General features: G+C 43.4%; 1 protein-coding gene across 1 annotated transcript in view; it reads right to left on the bottom strand.

Annotated features, from left to right (window-relative positions):
• RYR3 (ryanodine receptor 3) overlaps positions 1–18,221 on the bottom strand; it is a 721,882-nt gene that overhangs the window by 468,678 nt on the left and 234,983 nt on the right. The window contains exon 11 of the mRNA XM_060262621.1: positions 16,477–16,641. Coding sequence (XP_060118604.1) covers positions 16,477–16,641 — 165 coding nt within the window. The remainder of the gene's footprint in view (positions 1–16,476; positions 16,642–18,221) is intronic.

Here is an 18,221-nt window from a genome sequence, read left to right as displayed (position 1 = left end):
GTGCACCCTGGGTAATGCAAAAGAGCCTAGACCAGACAACCATCCATCCCTCAAGGTAAGTCTAAATGCTTCTTGCTTTGTGTCAGATACAGAATAATGTGGAGCTAGGTGCGGTCCACCACTTCTCTTGTGTTGTTTGGAGCAGGGCTGGAGAGCTGGCATCTGTAGATTGTGTGTTCTTTGGCAGGGAAGCTGGCAGCTGGGTAAGAGACCCAGAGCCAGCAGGCTTGTTGTGCTTGGCCAGCTCTCCCCGCATTCTTTGGGGCAGGGCTGGAGAGCTGGCATTTGTAGATTGTGTGTTCTGTGGCAGGGAAGCTGGCACCTGGGTGAGAGACCCAGAGCCAGCAGGCTTGTTGTGCTTGGCCAGCTCTCCCCGCGTTCTTTGGGGCAGGGCTGGAGAGCTGGCATCTGGGTTTGCTGCAGCCAGGTCTGCAGAGCAGACCTTGAGCAGATTGTGTTTTGTGTGGCAGGGTTCATAGAGTAGATAGATGTATATAGTGCATTTGGGTCCTATAGAGATTCTCTGGTGTGAAATTAGGTTTGGCTTTGGGTGTCCCAGGAATTGGACCCCCTGGCCCAATCTTTTTGGGACTTGGGGGGTTTGTAGGGGAGAGTCCCCTGCAGGTCCCCTGCAAATTTGGGGGCTCTCCCTCAAACCCCTTCCCCTCCAGGCGGCTTCAAATATACCCTATTTGCCATTGATTTCAATTGCCCATAAGGTATAATGGGGCCGTATATTCGGAAATAGCCGCGCATCTACCGTATATGTGGCTATTCCAACTACGGAATTCAGAAATATACGGAATTACGTATTTTTCTTCCATATATTTCCAAATACGTGTACTACGGATTTTTTTTTTTTTTTTTTTTTTGCACATCACTACCAACAGTACCCTATGCATCATCTTTAATCTATTTAATTTCTTATTTGGAATAGTAGATTGTAATTTAATGTAATGAATAGTAGAATGTAATGTAATTTGGAATTGATTGAAATGTATTTCTCTGGTTTGGGGACAGAGTAGATATACTGCATAGCCAATTGCCTGACCTTAAAGAAGAGGATGCTGTAAGGTTTCCTTCATGCTTGAGATGGATGGAGTGTGATAGCAGGGTTTCAGTTAATTATTCTCAGCATTCCATCAATTTCCAGTTTTGATATATTTATTTCCTTCACTTTGCTTCCCCCTAGAATTAAACCTAAGCAAATGGTGACCATATAAATTTTGTTATTCCAGTTTGCTCCTTGCCTGTGTCATAAGAACATAAGAGAAGCCATGTTAGATCAGGCCAATGGCCCATCCAGTCCAACATTCTGTGTCACACAGCGGCCAAATATATATATATATATATACACACACACACACACACTGTGGCTAATAGCCACTGATGGACCTCTGCTCCATATTTTTATCTAACCCCTTCTTGAAGGTGGCTATGCTTGTGGACGCCACCACCTCCTGTGGCAGTGAATTCCACATGTTAATCACCCTTTGGGTGAAGAAGTACTTCCTTTTATCCGTTTTAACCTGTCTGCTCAGCAATTTCATCGAATGCCCACGAGTTCTTGTATTGTGAGAAAGGGAGAAAAGTACTTCTTTCTCTACTTTCTCCATCCCATGCATTATATTGTAAACTTCTATCATGTCACCCCTCAGTCGACGTTTCTCCAAGCTAAAGAGCCCTAAGCGTTTCAACCTTTCTTCATAGGGAAGGTGTTCCAGCCCTTTAATCATTTTAGTTGCCCTTTTCTGAACTTTCTCCAATGCTATAATATCCTTTTTGAGGTGCGGCGACCAGAACTGCACACAGTACTCCAAATGAGACCGCACCATCGATTTATACAGAGGCATTATGATACTGGCTGATTTGTTTTCAATTCCCTTCCTAATAATTCCCAGCATGGCGTTGGCCTTTTTTATTGCAAACGCACACTGTCTTGACATTTTCAGTGAATTATCTACCATGACCCCAAGATCTCTCTCTTGGTCTGTCTCTGCCAGTTCACACCCCATCAACTTGTATTTGTAGCTGGGATTCTTGGCCCCAATGTGCATTACTTTGCACTTGGCCACATTGAACCGCATCTGCCACGTTGACGCCCACTCACCCAGCCTCAACAGATCCCTTTGGAGTTCCTCACAATCCTCTCTGGTTCTCACCACCCTGAACAATTTAGTGTCATCCGCAAATTTGGCCACTTCACTGCTCACTCCCAACTCTAAATCATTTATGAACAAGTTAAAGAGGATGGGACCCAGTACCGAGCCCTGCGGCACCCCACTGCTTACCGTCCTCCACTGCGAAGAATGCCCATTTATACTCACTCTCTGCTTCCTATTACTCAGCCAGTTTTTGATCCACAAGAGGACCTGTCCTTTTACTCCATGACTCTCAAGCTTTCTAAGGAGCCTTTGATGAGGAACTTTATCAAAAGCTTTCTGGAAGTCAAGGTAAACAACATCTATCGGGTCTCCTTTGTCCACATGTTTGTTCACCCCCTCAAAGAAATGTAACAGGTTAGTGAGGCAAGATCTTCCCTTGCAGAACCCATGCTGAGTCTTCCTCAATAACCCGTGTTCATCAATGTGCCTACTCATTCTGTCCTTGATAATGGTTTCTACCAACTTTCCTGGTATTGAAGTCAGACTGACTGGCCTGTAATTTCCCGGATCTCCTCTGGAACCCTTTTTAAAGATGGGGGTGACATTTGCTACCTTCCAGTCCTCAGGAACGGAGGCAGATTTCAATGAAAGATTACAGATTTTTGTTAGAAGATCCACAAGTTCAACTTTGAGTTCTTTCAGAACTCTCGGATGTATGCCATCCGGACCCGGTGACTTATTAGTTTTTAATTTGTCTATTAGTTGTAGGACCTCCTCTTTTGTCACCTCAATCTGACTCAGGTCTTTCAACACCCCTTCCAATATTAGTGGTTCTGGGGCGGGCAAACACTTCTCATCTTCCACGGTGAAGACGGAGGCAAAAAATGCATTCAGCTTCTCAGCCATTTCCCCATCCTCCTTCAGTAATCCTTTTACCCCATGGTCATCCAAGGGCCCCACTGCTTCCCTGGCTGGTTTCCTACTTCTAATATATTTGAAGAAATTTTTATTGTTGGTCTTTATGTTTTTTGCAATATGCTCCTCATAGTCCCTTTTTGCCTGCCTGATCACAGTCTTGCATTTGATTTGCCACTGCCTGTGTTCCCTTTTATTAATCTCACTTGGACTGGTTTTCCACCGCTTAAAGGAGTCCTTCTTACCTTTTACAGCTTCCATTACTTTGTTTGTTAACCATGCTGGCCTCTTCTTATACCTGTTTGTGCCTTTCCTAACTTGTGGTATGTATTTTATCTGAGCTTCTAGGATTATAGTTTTAAATAGTCTCCAAGCTTCCCCAAGGGTTTTGACCGTATTTACCTTTCCTTTCAGTTTCCTCCTCACATGCCTCCTCATCTCAGAGAATTTACCCCTTTTAAAGTTAAATGTGGTTGTGGCGGTCTTTTTGGGCAACTCCCTATTTATACAAACGGTGAAATCAATAACATTATGGTCACTGTTCCCAAGCGGCGCAATCACTTTTACGTCTCTCACTAAGTCTTGGGCATTACTTAGGACCAGATCCAGGATCGCCCCACCTCTGGTAGGTTCTGAGACCATCTGCTCCATAGCACAGTCATTGAGAGCATCAAGAAACTCAATCTCTTTCTCTCGACCAGAACACATATTGACCCAATCAATCTGCGGGTAGTTAAAATCACCTATTACGACACAGTTTTTAAGTTTAGCCGCTATCTTTAATCCTTCCATCATATTATAATCGTCCTCTCTCTTTTGATTTGGTGGGCGATAACAAACTCCCATAGTTAAATTTCCTTTTGGGCCCTCTATTTCAACCCAAAGCATTTCTAAAAGGGAATCTAATTCTCTGACCTCAGTCTTACTGGACCGTATATCCTCTCTGACATACAGAGCCACCCCACCTCCAACCCTTCCCTCCCTATCCTTCCGATATAACTTATATCCAGGAATCACTGTGTCCCACTGATTCTCCTCATTCCACCAAGTTTCTGAAATTCCCACAATGTCTATGTTTTCTCCCAACACTAAACATTCCAATTCACCAATTTTACTTTGGACACTTCTAGCATTTGCATACAAACATTTATAATTTCCCAGGCAAGCTAGGCCCGCCACCTCTGTCCTGCCGCCTCGAGACTCTGGCAGACAGTCCATACTGTTTGTCACCATCACAGTGGACAACTCTGATCCGTTACTCGGTAGAAAAATAGAAGCCAACCCTTCATCTCTTTGAGATGAGTCCTCCCGAACCAGAGACATTCCATCTCCTGTCGGCTTTCCCCCAAGATTTAGTTTAAAAACTGCTCTGCCACCTTTTTGATTTTAAGCGCCAGCAGCCTGGTTCCATCCGGAGACAAGTGGAGACCGTCTCTTTTGTACAGCTCCCGCTTGTTCCAGAAAGCATCCCAGTGTCAAACAACCGGGGAGAACTACGGGTTCCCCTGAGGGAAACTGTCAACAGGTCCCTATCGGAAGGGACCTTTCCTCAGTCTCTTAAAGAGGCAGAGGTCCGCCCCCTCCTTAAGAAATCATCTTTGGACCCGGCTGTATTAGCAAGTTATCAGCCAGTGTCAAACTTGCCCTTCTTGGGCAAAATTATTGAGAGGGCAGTTGCGTGCAGTTACAGAGCTTTCTGGATGACACTTAACCCTTTTCAGTGTAAAACAATTTTTATTTTGCAATATATTGTTATAATACTCTTACAAATTAATATGAAAACACCAATACATTACATTTTTTTCCCTTCCCTCCTCTCCTCCCATCCTTTCAAGACCCCCCGCCAGTGTTTACTAAAGAAAAACATGGTAATTCTAATCCTAGAATCTTCATATTAAAAACCTTATAACCAACATAAAAGAAATAGAAACTAAAAAAAACCCCAAACCCTATAAATACATTATAGTTCATCCTTACTCTTATCTTTTAACCCTTATCAAAGAAGATTAAAAAAAAATACAAATCGCACAGTAAAAAGAAAAAAACCAAAGAAAATTATTCCTTTGTATTTTTAGTCCATTAGTCCACAGGATTTCAACTGCTGTCAAAAATCACTAAATGTCCCTTTACCTTCCAGTATTTTCCCACATATTTTTGAAATTTCTTCCATTCACTTTTAAATTTCTTCAAATCATAATCTTTTAAGATTCTTGTGAGCTTGTCCATTTCACTCCAAGACAAAACTTTCAAAATCCAGTCCCATTTTTCTGGTATTTTATTTTGCTTCCGTAACTGCGAATATAATGTCCTTGCAATTGAAAGCAGGTACCACACAATCATTCTGTCATGTTTCAGAAAATTTTCCATTTGTAATCCCAACAAAAAAAATATCTGGAGACCTCTTAACATCATAGCCTAAAATTATTGACATTTCTTTCTGAATCATTTGCCAAAATTGTCTTGCCTTTTCACACGTACACCACATATGGTAGAAAGAACCTTCATGGTTTTTTACATTTCCAACATCTATCTGACACCTGATTATTCATTTTTGACAATTTATTAGGTGTCATATACCACCTAAATAGCATTTTAAAGCAATTTTCTTTGATATTATAACGTTGATATTCTCATAGAGTTCTTCCATAGATACTCCCATGATTCCATCGTTATTTCTTTATTAAAATTAATTGCCCATTTTATCATTTGAGATTTCAATACTTCATCTTCCATAGACCATTTCAATAATAATTTGTAAGTTCTTGAAATCAACTTTTCATTGTCCCCCAACAACATTCTTTCCAATTCTGTTTGTTCTAATCTTATACCTTCATTTTTAATATCCTGTTCTACCAAACTTTTAATTTGTTGCAATTGAAACCAATTATATTTATAGTGTAGTTCTTCAGCCGATTTTAATTCCACTTTCCTCCATTTATTTTTAATAATTGTTTAAATGTTAACCGCATCTCATCTTCAGTATCTAATGATAGCTTTATTACTTCCGTTGGCACAATCCATAATGGCTTTCTCTCATCTCCATATTTTTTATATTTTGACCAGGTATTTAACAAGTTTCTTCTTATATAGTAATGTGAAAAAACCATCCATCTTATTTTCCCCATAATACATATAAGCATGCCAACCAAAAACATTTCCATGATCTTCTAGAACCAATAATTTCTTGTTTAATAATGTTATCCATACTTTAATCCACACCAAACATACTGCATCATGGTACAGTTTTAGATTCAGCAATTGAAAACCTCCCCTTTCTTTTGCATCAGTTAAAATTTTCATTTTAATTCTTGTTTTTTTCCCGGCCCATACGAATTCTGAGATCTTCCTTTGCCATTTACTAAATTGTTTATTGTCCTTCACAATTGGAATTGCTTGAAATAGGAACATCATTCTTGGTAGAACATTCATCTTGATTGCAGGAATTCTGCCCAGCATAGACAAGTTCAATTTATTCCATTTAATTAAATCTTCATCAATTTTACGCCAAAGCTTCTCATAATTATTTTTATACAAGTCTATTTTTTCATGGTAATTTCCACGCCTAAATATTTTACTTTCACCGCAACTTCACATTCTGTTACCCTTTGTAATTTTTCCTGTTGGCTTTGCCATATTTTTACACAAAATTTTTGATTTTTCTTTATTTACATAGAAACCAGCCAATTCTCCATATTCTTGTATCTTACAAAGCAGCAATGGTGTTACATATATGGGATTTTTGTTGATAAAAATTCATCATCAGCAAATGCTCTGTACTTGTAAGAAAAACCTTTTAATTTCAGTCCCTCTATTTCCTCATCTTGTATTTGCATAAGCAAAATCTCTAAAGTCATTATAAATATCAATGGAGATAGAGGGCAACCTTGTCTTGTTCCTTTACTAACTACCATTTTTTCCGTCAACTCTGCATTTATAGAGTCTTGCTTGTTGTTCAGTATATATTGCCTTAACCATTCGTATAAAATCTTCTCCTAATACCAATTTCTCCATCACTGCAAACATAAAGTCCCAATTCACATTATCAAAAGCCTTCTCTGCATCTTAAAAAAAAATAATGCCACTTCTTTTTCAGGATGTTTCTCATAATATTCAACAATATCTATAGTAGTCCTAATATTAACTCTGATTTGTATTCTGGGAAGAAATCCTGCTTGCTCCTCTTTAATGAAATTATTCAAATGCTGTTTGAGTCATTCTGCTACTATCCTAGCATGTATTTTATAGTCATTGTTAAGTAAATGAAATTGGTCTATAGTTTTTAACATTTGTAGCGTCTCTATCTTCTTTCGGTATCAACGAAATTACTGCTTCCTTCAATGTATTTGGTATTTTCCCATCAATCATAATATTCATCAACTTCTGAAGTTTTGGTACTAATGTCTCTACGAGGACTTTATAAAATTTTGCTGTAAAACCATCTGGACCCAGTGCATTTCCCATTTTCATTGAATTTATTGCAGCTTCAACTTCAGTTTTTCCAATTGGTTCATTTAAGACCTTTTCCATATTTTCTGTTAAGGGTTTTACTTGAATTTTCCGTAGATATGCATTTATTTTTCTTTTCTCCACCTTTTGACCTTGAAATAACTTAGCATAGTATTTAAAAAATTCCCTTTTAATTCCTTCTTGGTGAACAATTTCTTTGCCTCTCGATACAATTTTATTGATAAATTTATTTTCCCTTTTTTTTTTCCATTTGCCAAGCCAAGTATTTTCCAGGCTTATTTGCTCCTTCAAAGGATTTCTGTTGCAGTCTCTTGAGATTCCATTCTACCTCTTTGTATAACAAATGTCTCAGTTGATTCTGCAATACTGCAATCTCCCTTATTATCTTCTTTTTCCCCGGTCTTTTTTAAAGTTCCTTTTCTTTTTTTCCAATCTCTTTTTGAATGTCCAGCATTTGTATCTCTTTGGCTCTCTTATCTTTGTTGTTCATTGTAATTAAAATACCTCTCATTACTGCTTTGTACGCATCCCACACAGTTTGGAATTGAATGTCCTCCTTTTCATTTAACTGAAAGAAAGCTTTAGCTTCTTTTTCTAGAGATGCCACTATCTCTGTTTTCTGTAGCAAATCTTCATTTATTCTCCATCTCCTAGTCTTTTTCACACTTTTTGCCGACCACATCAATGGATTGTGGTCAGTCCCAACTTTAGGAAGAATCTCTATTTTTTTCGTCATAAGTCCAAGATCTTTTGTAGTCCATAGCATATCAATTCTTGAGAAAGAGTTATGCCTAGCAGAAAAGAAAGTATAATCACGCACTTTAGTATTAAATTTCTTCCATATATCTTCCAAATTTTCTTGTTTCACTCCCACAGCTAAATATATTCCATCATGGTCCTTAAAAATCAATTTTGGATCTAATTCTTGTTTAATATAGAAAATCACTCCCCTTTTTTTCTCCTTAGCCAATGAAAAAAATTCTTTACCCAATTGTTTATTCCATAAAAATTTATAATCCACTTGTTTAATACGTACTTCTTGTAAAGAAATTATACTACATTTTTGTTTCTTTTTCCAATGAAATGTAGCCTTTCTTTTTTGCGGTGAATTGAGTCCATTTACGTTCCAAGATATTAATTTGTAATCCATAGCGATTCTTCTTTTATTCTGTATCCCCAAAACCCCTATTTTCTTCAAAAAAAACCTCCTCAGTTCTTCTACATTTCTAATTGTAATCCTCTTTCCTCCATATTCAAAACTTAGACCTTCTGGCAATAGCCATCTGTATCTCACTTTGTTCTCCCGCAGCTTGTCAGTTATTTTTTTAAACAATCTTCTGTCATTTATAACCTTTCTTGGCAACTCTTTCATGATTCTTACTCTGCTTTCATCAACTTCCAATGTTTTTTCAAATTGTTTATTTAAGATCTTTCCCACCATATCTCTTGACATAAATCTTATTACCACATCTCTTGGTAATTTATTTTTCTTGGCAAACAATGAATTGACTCTCTCTCTATATATATAGTCATAAAAATAGTTAGATTCATCAGGGTCCATCTCCAGAAACTCAGCAATGATTCTTATTATATATGTCCTTATTTATTTATTTATTTATTTATTTATTTATTTATATTTGGACTTACATCCCGCCCTTCTCACCGAAGTGTCTCAGGGCGGCTTACAACATTATAATTTACATAGATTTGGTTTGAAAACATTTACAAATAAGTTAAAACCATAATTGATAAAACAAAATAGGGATAAAACCAGCAGTCTGTAGATGCATTTTTGTTCCATCCAGAAGATGTTCTCATTGTCAGTTAGATGTTATAGGCCTGCCGGAAGAGGGCTGTCTTACAGGCCCTGTGGAACTGCTTTAGGTCCCGCAGGGCCCGCACCTCCTCCAGCAGCTGGTTCCACCAGTAAGGTGCCGTTATTGAGAAGGCCCAGTCCCTGGTGGCCTTTAGACGGGCCTCCTTTGGCCCGGGGATTACCAGCAGGTTTTGTGAACCCGATCGTAGTACTCTCTGGGGAACATGTGGGAGGGGCGGTCCCTAAGGTAGGCAGGTCCTAGGCCATATAGGGCTTTAAAGGTAATGACCAACACCTTGTACTGGACTCGGAATATTACTGGCAGCCAGTGCAGGTCCCGGAGCCCTAATAGCAGCCGGGCAGCGGCGTTCTGCACTAACTGCAGTTTCCGGGTCCGGCACAAGGGTAGCCCCATGTAGAGGGCATTACAGTAGTCCAACCTCGAGGTGACCGTAGCATGAATCACTGTTGCTAGGTCATCGCATTCCAGGAAGGGGGCCAACTGCCTCGCCCGCCTAAGATGAAAAAATGCGGACTTGGCAGTGGCTGCTATCTGAGCCTCCATCGTCAGTGAGGGCTCCAATAGTACCCCCAAGCTCTTGACCCTGCTCGCCGCTATCAACGGCACGCCGTCAAAAACTGGCAGGGGGATTTCCCTTCCCGGGCCGCAATGGCCCAAGCAAAGGACCTCTGTCTTCGCCGGATTCAGCTTCAGCCCGCTCAGCCTAAGCCACCTAGCCACTGCCTGTAGCGCCCGGTCCAGATTTTCTGGGGCGCAGGCGGGCCGGCCATCCATGAGCAGATAGAGCTGGGTGTCATCAGCATATTGATGACAACCCAGCCCATACCTTCGGGCAATCTGGGCGAGGGGGCGCATATAGATGTTGAATAACATCGGGGAAAGAACCGCCCCTTGAGGCACTCCGCAATCAAGCGTGTGTCTCCGGGACAGTTCCTCCCCAATTGCCACCCTTTGTCCCCGACCCTCAAGGAAAGAGGAAAGCCATTGCAAGGCCAGCCCCTGAATCCCTGCGTCGGCAAGGCGGCACGCCAGGAGCCGATGGTCGACCGTATCGAACGCTGCCGATAGGTCTAACAACATCAGCACCGCTGAGCCGCCTTGATCCAGATGCCGCTGAAGATCATCCACCAGGGCGACCAGCACCGTCTCCGTCCCGTGGCCCGGGCGGAAACCAGACTGGTAGGGGTCAAGGACTGAAGCATCCTCCAGGAAACTCTGTAGCTGCAACGCCACTGCCCTCTCAATAAGTTTGCCCAAAAAGGGCAAATTCGAGACCGGCCGATAGTGTGCCAATTCGGCCGGATCTAACGTTGTTTTTTTCAAGAGGGGACGGACCACCGCTTCTTTAAGCGCTGATGGAAAATGCCCCTCTAGTAGGGATCTGTTTATGATATCCCGTATAGGATATCTTAGCTCCCTCCTGCAGGTCTTAATAAGCCAGGAGGGGCACGGGTCCAATTTACAAGTTGTTGAGCGTGCAGATAGGAGGATCCTGTCAACTTCTTCCAGGCTGAGCGCACCGAAGCCGTCCAGAACTCGATCTGAAGACAGGCACGGAGCCTCAGGTTCACTAACTGTATCTAATATGGCAGGGAAGTCGGAACGGAGCGATGCGATTTTATCCGCAAAGAAATTCGCAAAAGCCTCACAGCCAATTTCCAATTCATTAGAATTTGGTCTGCCCTGTGGCAGTGTTGCAAGGGTCCGAATTATATTAAACAGTTGTGCCGGGCGCAAAGTTGCGGACGCAATCTCCGCCGCCAAGTATGTTTTCTTCGCGGCCTTGACTGCCATCTCATAGGACTTCATAAACTCTCTATAAGATGTCCGAGTCATTTCGTCTCGAGTACGCCGCCATTGCCTCTCTAGTCGTCTGAGTCCCCGTTTCAAATGCCGCAACTCCTGGTTATACCAGGGTGTCGGCCTTGAACGAGGGCGCAGAGGACGTCTAGGTGCGAACTCATCGATGGCCCCAGCGAGCCTATCATTCCAAGACTCCACCAGGTCATCGAGGGAATCGCCAGGGGGCCAGGGATCCCGCAGAGCCATCAGGAACCGTTCCGGGTCCATCAGGCTCCGCGGGCGAGCTAAAATAAGCTCGCCGCCCAAACGGGCTTGGGGTGGGACGTCCAGACGAGCCTTGAGGGCATAGTGATCCGACCATGGCACTGCTATAGAAGCAAGATCGTTCACTAAAACTCCCGACGCGAAGATCAAGTCTAACATGTGACCCGCCTGGTGCGTGGGTGTTGTAACTACTTGCAAAGCAAAGCAAAGCAAATTTTATTTTTATATCCCGCCCTCCCCCACCAGAAGGCGGGCTCAGGGCGGAGTCCTAGTGTCGCCATGGAAGACACTAGGTCCATCGCCTGATTGGAGGTCACGTCATCGGCATGAACATTGAAGTCACCCAGGATCAAAAGCCTCGGGTGCTCCAATGCCCATCCTGCTGCGGCCTCCATCAGGGATAGTATGGCGCTGGCCGGTGCGTTAGGCGGTCGGTACACCAGCCAGATCGCCAACCCCTCCCCAACATCCCACGCCAGGCCGGCACACTCAATGCCCTTGATCTTCGGAGCCGGGAGGGCCCGGAAGGAGTAAGCCTCTCGAATGAACAGGGCCACCCCTCCCCCCCGCCCGCTAGTCCGCGACTGGTGGAAGACCGAGTATCCCGGGGGTGCCATCTGGGAGAGAGCTACGGTCTCCCCATCGCGCACCCAGGTCTCGGTCACGCATGCCAGGTCCATGTCCTGCTCAAGCAAGAATTCTTGCAGGACAGAGGTCTTATTGTTGATGGACCTGGCATTACATAACACCAGTGACGGAGGCGAGTAATTTCGTCTTGCCCCACTACCTGTCACCATCGGGATGGGACGCAGGCTGGAAGGTGGTCGAGCACTGTCTTGTCTCGATCCCCTTCCCTTCCATTTCCGCCTGTTCCCACCGTCATACCTTCCCCTCCCCAGGAGTACCGGGATCCCCAGACCGATCATCTCTCACTGGTACCACCACCCTTCCACTGACAGATATTTAATTTTATCTCTTCTTAACCCTCCCACCTCCAGTTGGCCTATCAATAAGTTACCCACTAATATTCTAATAGTTATTTAATATACACTCATCCCAACCCCTCCAATTCACTAGCTAACAATAATAACTTATAAATCCAATTGGCTCCTTAATTAAAATCTTCAATCATTATCCCTCTTTTCCATTAATTTGCCATAAATAGATCCATTAAATTAGCTAGTTAATAAAATCAAATTTAAATAACCAATAATTAATCCAATCTTGGTAATTTAAATAACCAATAAATTAATCCAATCTTAATAATTTGGGAGATAGGGTCCGATGGGTAGGAGGGTACAATTTATACCAACTAAAGTGCCGGAGGCAATAAAGTGCAAATGATCTTAATAGTCTTAATTGACCAAAGTGCTGTTGTTTGAGTAACAATTATCTTAAAGTGCTGGTGACAATAGGGTGCAAATGGTTAAATCGGATCCTTCGTTTTCAGGTACTCCTCTCAGACGTATCTGGTTTTCCATTAACTTACAGTCCTGCAAAACTACTTTCTCTTGAAATTTATTAATAATGGAATTTTGATCTTTCCCTTTATTTTCAACCACATTTTAAAATGCACAAAATGGTGTCCGCGATTTTTCTAACCCTTTTGAAAAATTTTCCCTTTTTCTCCAAAAGACCACCAAAATTAGTTCCAGTTATATAATCCAAAATGTTTCACTCTATAATTATAATATCTGCCAGCTCCACTGATTTTTAAAGTCCCGTTCTTTTAAGTTTTTTGACCTTTCTTTAATGGCCGCCACATTTTTTCTATGGTTTTAAAATCCTAGAGAAGGCCAGGAGGTTTAAAAATTCCCTTCTTCCAATGGCTCCTTCCTTCTTTTCTTACCACAAAACCACGTTCTTGATGGCTGAGAGATCTTGCGATACTTTTATGACGCCACTTCCTGTGATGTCTTCCAGTTCAGCAACTCAGTGATGATGTTTTTTTGCAGAAACTGCAAGTATTCCAAACAATAATTGTTTTTCGTCTTTTAATGTTGCTTCTTAAAATCCAAAAGTCCTGAAATTACTCCCCTTCTCTTCTTTACAACTTTAGAATATTGTAGTTAAGTCCAAATCTTAATCTTTATCTCAAGTAAGATTGATTTTAGTCCCGGAATGATAAAGATCTTCTTACCTTGCAACCCAATATATCCTTCTTAACACCGTTCTTTCCAGAGATAGATATTTAGATATTAGAATAGTCCAAAGAAAGCTTGAACCATGATGAATTTAAATCAATTTAATGACCACAGAGACCCTCTGTAGACGCTGAGATGCGATTCTTCACCAGGGACTCTTCAAAGCCTAAAAGGAACCCCACTGGGACTCCTTGTCAGCCAAAGTAAATCCCCTCAGAATTCTCCTAAGCATGTCTTGGCCTTTTCCCTCACTGAGAAAAGTAGGCAGCAGGCGTTGGAATCGCCTTCTCTGCCCAGAACAGAGGCTCTGGTCTGCTTCTCTTTTGAGAAGCAGCTCAATTCTCCATGATCCAACCCCAGAAATTCCATGCTTAACCCTTTTCAATCTGGTTTTCATCCGGGTCATGGGGTGGAGACAGTTCTGGTCGCCCTCACAATGACCTCCAGAAACATCTAGATAGAGGTGGCTTGGCAGTACTGATGCTTCTAGACCCATCGGCCACATTTGATACAGTCGTTCATCGGTTGCTGACCCGCTGCCTTGCCGACGCTGGGATACAGGGGCTGGCCTTACAGTGGCTCTCCTCTTTCCTATAGGGTCGGGGACAAAGGGTGGCGGCAGGGGAGGGACTATCTCGACAGCACCTACTTGTATGTGTAAGAGGCAGTTCTCTCCCCGATGTTGTTCAACATCTACATGTACCCCCTTGCCCTGATTGCCCAGAGGTTTGGGCTGGGATGACACCCAGCTTTATCTACTGATGGGTGGCCAGTCCAACTACTCCCCAGAAGATCTGGCCATGGCACTACAAGCTGTGGCAGGGTGACTCAGACAGAGTTGACTGAAATTGAATCTGACAAAGACAGAGGTCCTGTACCTAAGTCGTGGCGTATACTTACACCTGTGCCCAAGGTTAAAAGCTTAGGGGTGCTCCTGGATCCCTCTTTAACTATGGAGGCCCAGGTGGCAGCCACTGCCAGATCAGCCTTTTATCATCTTCAGCTAGTAAGGCAGTTGGTCCCCTACCGCGAACGCAACAATTTAGTGACAGTGATCCATGCCACACTCACCTCGAGACTGGATTACTGTAATGCCCTCTACATGGGGCTGCCCTTGTCTCAAACCCGGAAGCTCCAACTAGTGCAGTATGCTGCAGCCAAGTTAACGGGTCTTCCCTTATGGGAGCACATTCAACCTCTGCTGAAACCACTGCACTGGTTGCCCATTGCATACTGGATTTGTTTCAAGGTGCTGGTTCTTACCCTCAAAGCCCTTTATGGCCAGGGACCTGCATACCTCAGGGACTGCCTTTTCCCATGTTCCCTGGAGAGCACTTCGGTCTGGGTCAAAAAACCTGCTTTCAGTCCCTGGCCCTAAAGAGGCCAGGCTCATGACAACTAGAGCTAGGGCTTTTTCTGTAGCAGCCCCACACTGATAGAATGAGCTCCCAGAGGATGTCAGGGCCCTGCGAGAGCTCGCACAGTTCTGTAGGGCCTGTAAGATGACACTCCTTCACCAGGCATTTGCAAATTAGATCACTGGCTACAACAGTCTCCGAAAAATATCTGGACCACCTCTTACAATCTGCTCCATATAGAACATCTGGACCATTAAGATCGGCTTTACAGAGAACACCTAGCTGGAATAGCAAGACAACACATTTAAGATTATAGCACTGCAATGTCAATTTCTATGTTTTAAATGTTTTTTTTACTGTTTTTAATGTTTTATTGTATATTTATATTCATGCATATGCATGACCATGTGAGCCACTCTGAGCCTGGAGGAGGGCGGGATATAAATTGAATTAAATAAATAAAAATAAATAAATAAAATTTATTATGCTGCATGAGAATTTGCTGCTCACCTTCTACCTATAGCAACTTTCATTTCAATGTATCTGAAGAATTGTGCGTACACATGAAAACTTATGTCAGAACTGGAAGAACTTCAATCGAGGCCCAAGACTTCGTTACAAAAGTATAGGCGTTTATTGAGAACTACAATGCTGAAGGTACAGGATAACACTGATAACGAAGCTAGTACTGGTTACATTTTATGTGGTTGTAGCAGCAACAATAAAACGATCTTTCACACGGTCAGAGACAACTGTCTGTTTCTCAGGGTCTGTTATCAGCGAGGGAGGATGGAGCCCTGCTGAGCTGTCCTGGCCGGCTGGCTTCAAAGGCCACCTGCAGATGTTGACCAGAGGCTATCTGCCACCCTTCAGTGATCACAGGCTGCTTGGAATGCATGCTATTTTGGTTAGTGGCCTGGCACAGAGCACGTTGGGTTAGTATCTGGTTACAATATGGAGTCAGTTAAGCTAACAGCATACAAGAAAGTTACAAGTTACCTTGAATAAAACTTTTATTCAAGTAAAACTTTTATTCAAGTTACCTTGAATAAAACTTGGTAGGTCCTAAAGGTCCGCTGGATTCAAACCTTGTTCTAATGCAAAAAAAAAAAATATTCAAGAAGGCTGCTCTACACAGGTAATAGAGTAGCATTGAAAAAGTGATTCACAAAGTTACTTGGACAAATTATTAGGGACTGTGGTCTATACTATGGTGTATAGTTTGCTTTAAGGTGGATCCTACTATGTAATTTTGCCTTCCTTCAGTTCTGTTTTTAGACTTCAGGTTGGTTCCACAATGCAAATCCAGTTTGTTTACTGAATATCCCAGTATCCCATTTAGTTGATTGTACTGACTTGCTTTGTGCCATCCACCCTCAGTCTCAGTGAAAAAGACAGACTACAAATAATGCAAATAAATATAAATAAAAGATAAACATAAAATAAAGATAGTGAACACATAAATGCATCTTAAAAGGCAGTGTTCTCTCAAAGCCATGTCTTTGTGGCACTTTTTTTTTTTTGTATCTCTAATCTGGATAAACTTTCCTTAGTAAACAAGACATATTCTTATTTCGTTTACCTTCCTTTTCAGTGGTCCCAAACGCACTGTTTTAGCATCCTGTGCTTTGTATGTCAACCACAGACTGCTGGCTACATGTTGCACAAAACAAATGGAATCACCGTACTTTATCTCAGGAACTCCCATGCCATCAATATCACGCTTATGAGCAGAATCCAGTTTTTCCTTTGACCCACAGAATTTAAGAAGAGAAAATAATATTAATTCAAAACCGGCAACTTTTATCACGAAATGGAAATCAAAAATAATCCATGGCTACCACAAAGGAGGCAAAAGGTGATTTCATTGTCAGTAAAGAAGAACAATCAGGGACCAGTAAGAATCATGGGAGGGATTCACCCTGAAGCTTGCCCAACCTCAGTTTTGCTACAATGGTGGTGGTGCCTACAACCCACCCAACCTAGCTTTGCTACCTCAAAAGCAGCAAGATCGGCCCCTTCCCAGCTAGAGGCTGGGGGACGCTGTTGCCCTCCCAGAAGGAGGGAAGGCTGGCCCCGCCTCATATGGTCGGGGGTGGCGTCGGGGGTGGCGTCGTGCTTATAAAGGCCCCAGCCCCACCCAGCGTGTCGCACTTGCTTTTCTTCTCTCGGGAGGAGAGCAGCATCAGAGCTCTGTGGGATCGGGTGGCATCAGAGGCGCGGCGGTTCGTGCGAGGGGCAGCGAATTGGCACATCACGAGGCCTATTAGTGCTCCTTGCGCAAGCGGTGGCGTCGGTTTCTGGCTTCCAGCCGGTTGCAGGAGTTTGATGGAGGCTGAGTGGGGAAAGGGGGCTCGTAGGGCATTGGGGCCAGGCAGGGGCTTGTGCACCCCACCCACCCCACCCCCATTTTTGTGTGGCCGGAGTGTGCACTCACACCCACACACACACACACCCTTTTGTTGGTTGATTTGGTGGTGGGCTTTTAGCTGGGTTTCTGCTAGCTCTTCACCCCGCTAGCTCTTCACCCCACAACACACATTTAACAAGCTTTAAGGCCCTCTTTAGCCTGTGGGTGGAGTGACAAACAAGGGGAGTTGTGTTACTCGTGGGGGTGGTTGTGGTTATAGAGGGGTTTTTATAAGGAGGTGATGGCGCCCAGGAAGGGTCAAGGCCCCTCTAAGGGAAAGCAGCCCGTGAAGAAGAGGGCACAGCAACCCAGGCCACTGGGTGACTCGGGTGAGGAGGCCCAGTTATGGCAGGCTATCATTAACCAGCTGGGCATGTTGGAACAACAGTGGGGTGCTGTGGGGGCTCCCACTTGGGAGGGGTGGCATAGGGCAATAGGCCGGTCGTCTAGGTTAATGTTTGAAAGGGAGGTTCTGGCTCGCCTTTCTGCTTTATAGGGCGGTGCAGTCGGCTTGGACACGTAGCAGGAATCGGATCAGGAAGCAGAGGGGGATACAAGAAAGGCTCTCAGCGGGGAGCCCGTGGATTCTGGCGCAGTCGGGGCGGTGGTGGAGATAACCCCAATGGTGGCAGTTGCTGTTACCCCCTCGGGGGTGGAAGGTAAGTCCACATTGCAACACCAGCCTCCAGCTTGGGGTTCCGTTGACTCATGAAAAAATGGAGGGGCCCAGCTCGGTGTGAGGCTGGGCTTCCGGACGGCTGACCGGTCCCGGTGGCGCAATTCTGTGTTCATCAGAAGGGCAGAAGGTTGGGGCTTAAGTCTATTAGGGAACAATTGGCTGCCCTTTCATTTACAAGTAAATCACAGGGCCTTGTGGAGGGCACTGGTGACTTTAGAGTCAGGAAGTTGCTGGAAGG

Source organism: Heteronotia binoei, chromosome 21 (genome assembly GCF_032191835.1).
Source record: "Heteronotia binoei isolate CCM8104 ecotype False Entrance Well chromosome 21, APGP_CSIRO_Hbin_v1, whole genome shotgun sequence".
In the NCBI taxonomy this organism is placed as follows: domain Eukaryota; kingdom Metazoa; phylum Chordata; class Lepidosauria; order Squamata; family Gekkonidae; genus Heteronotia; species Heteronotia binoei.
The sequence above is the reverse complement of the archived record's forward strand: the minus strand, read 5'-3'. Positions and strand labels throughout refer to the sequence as shown.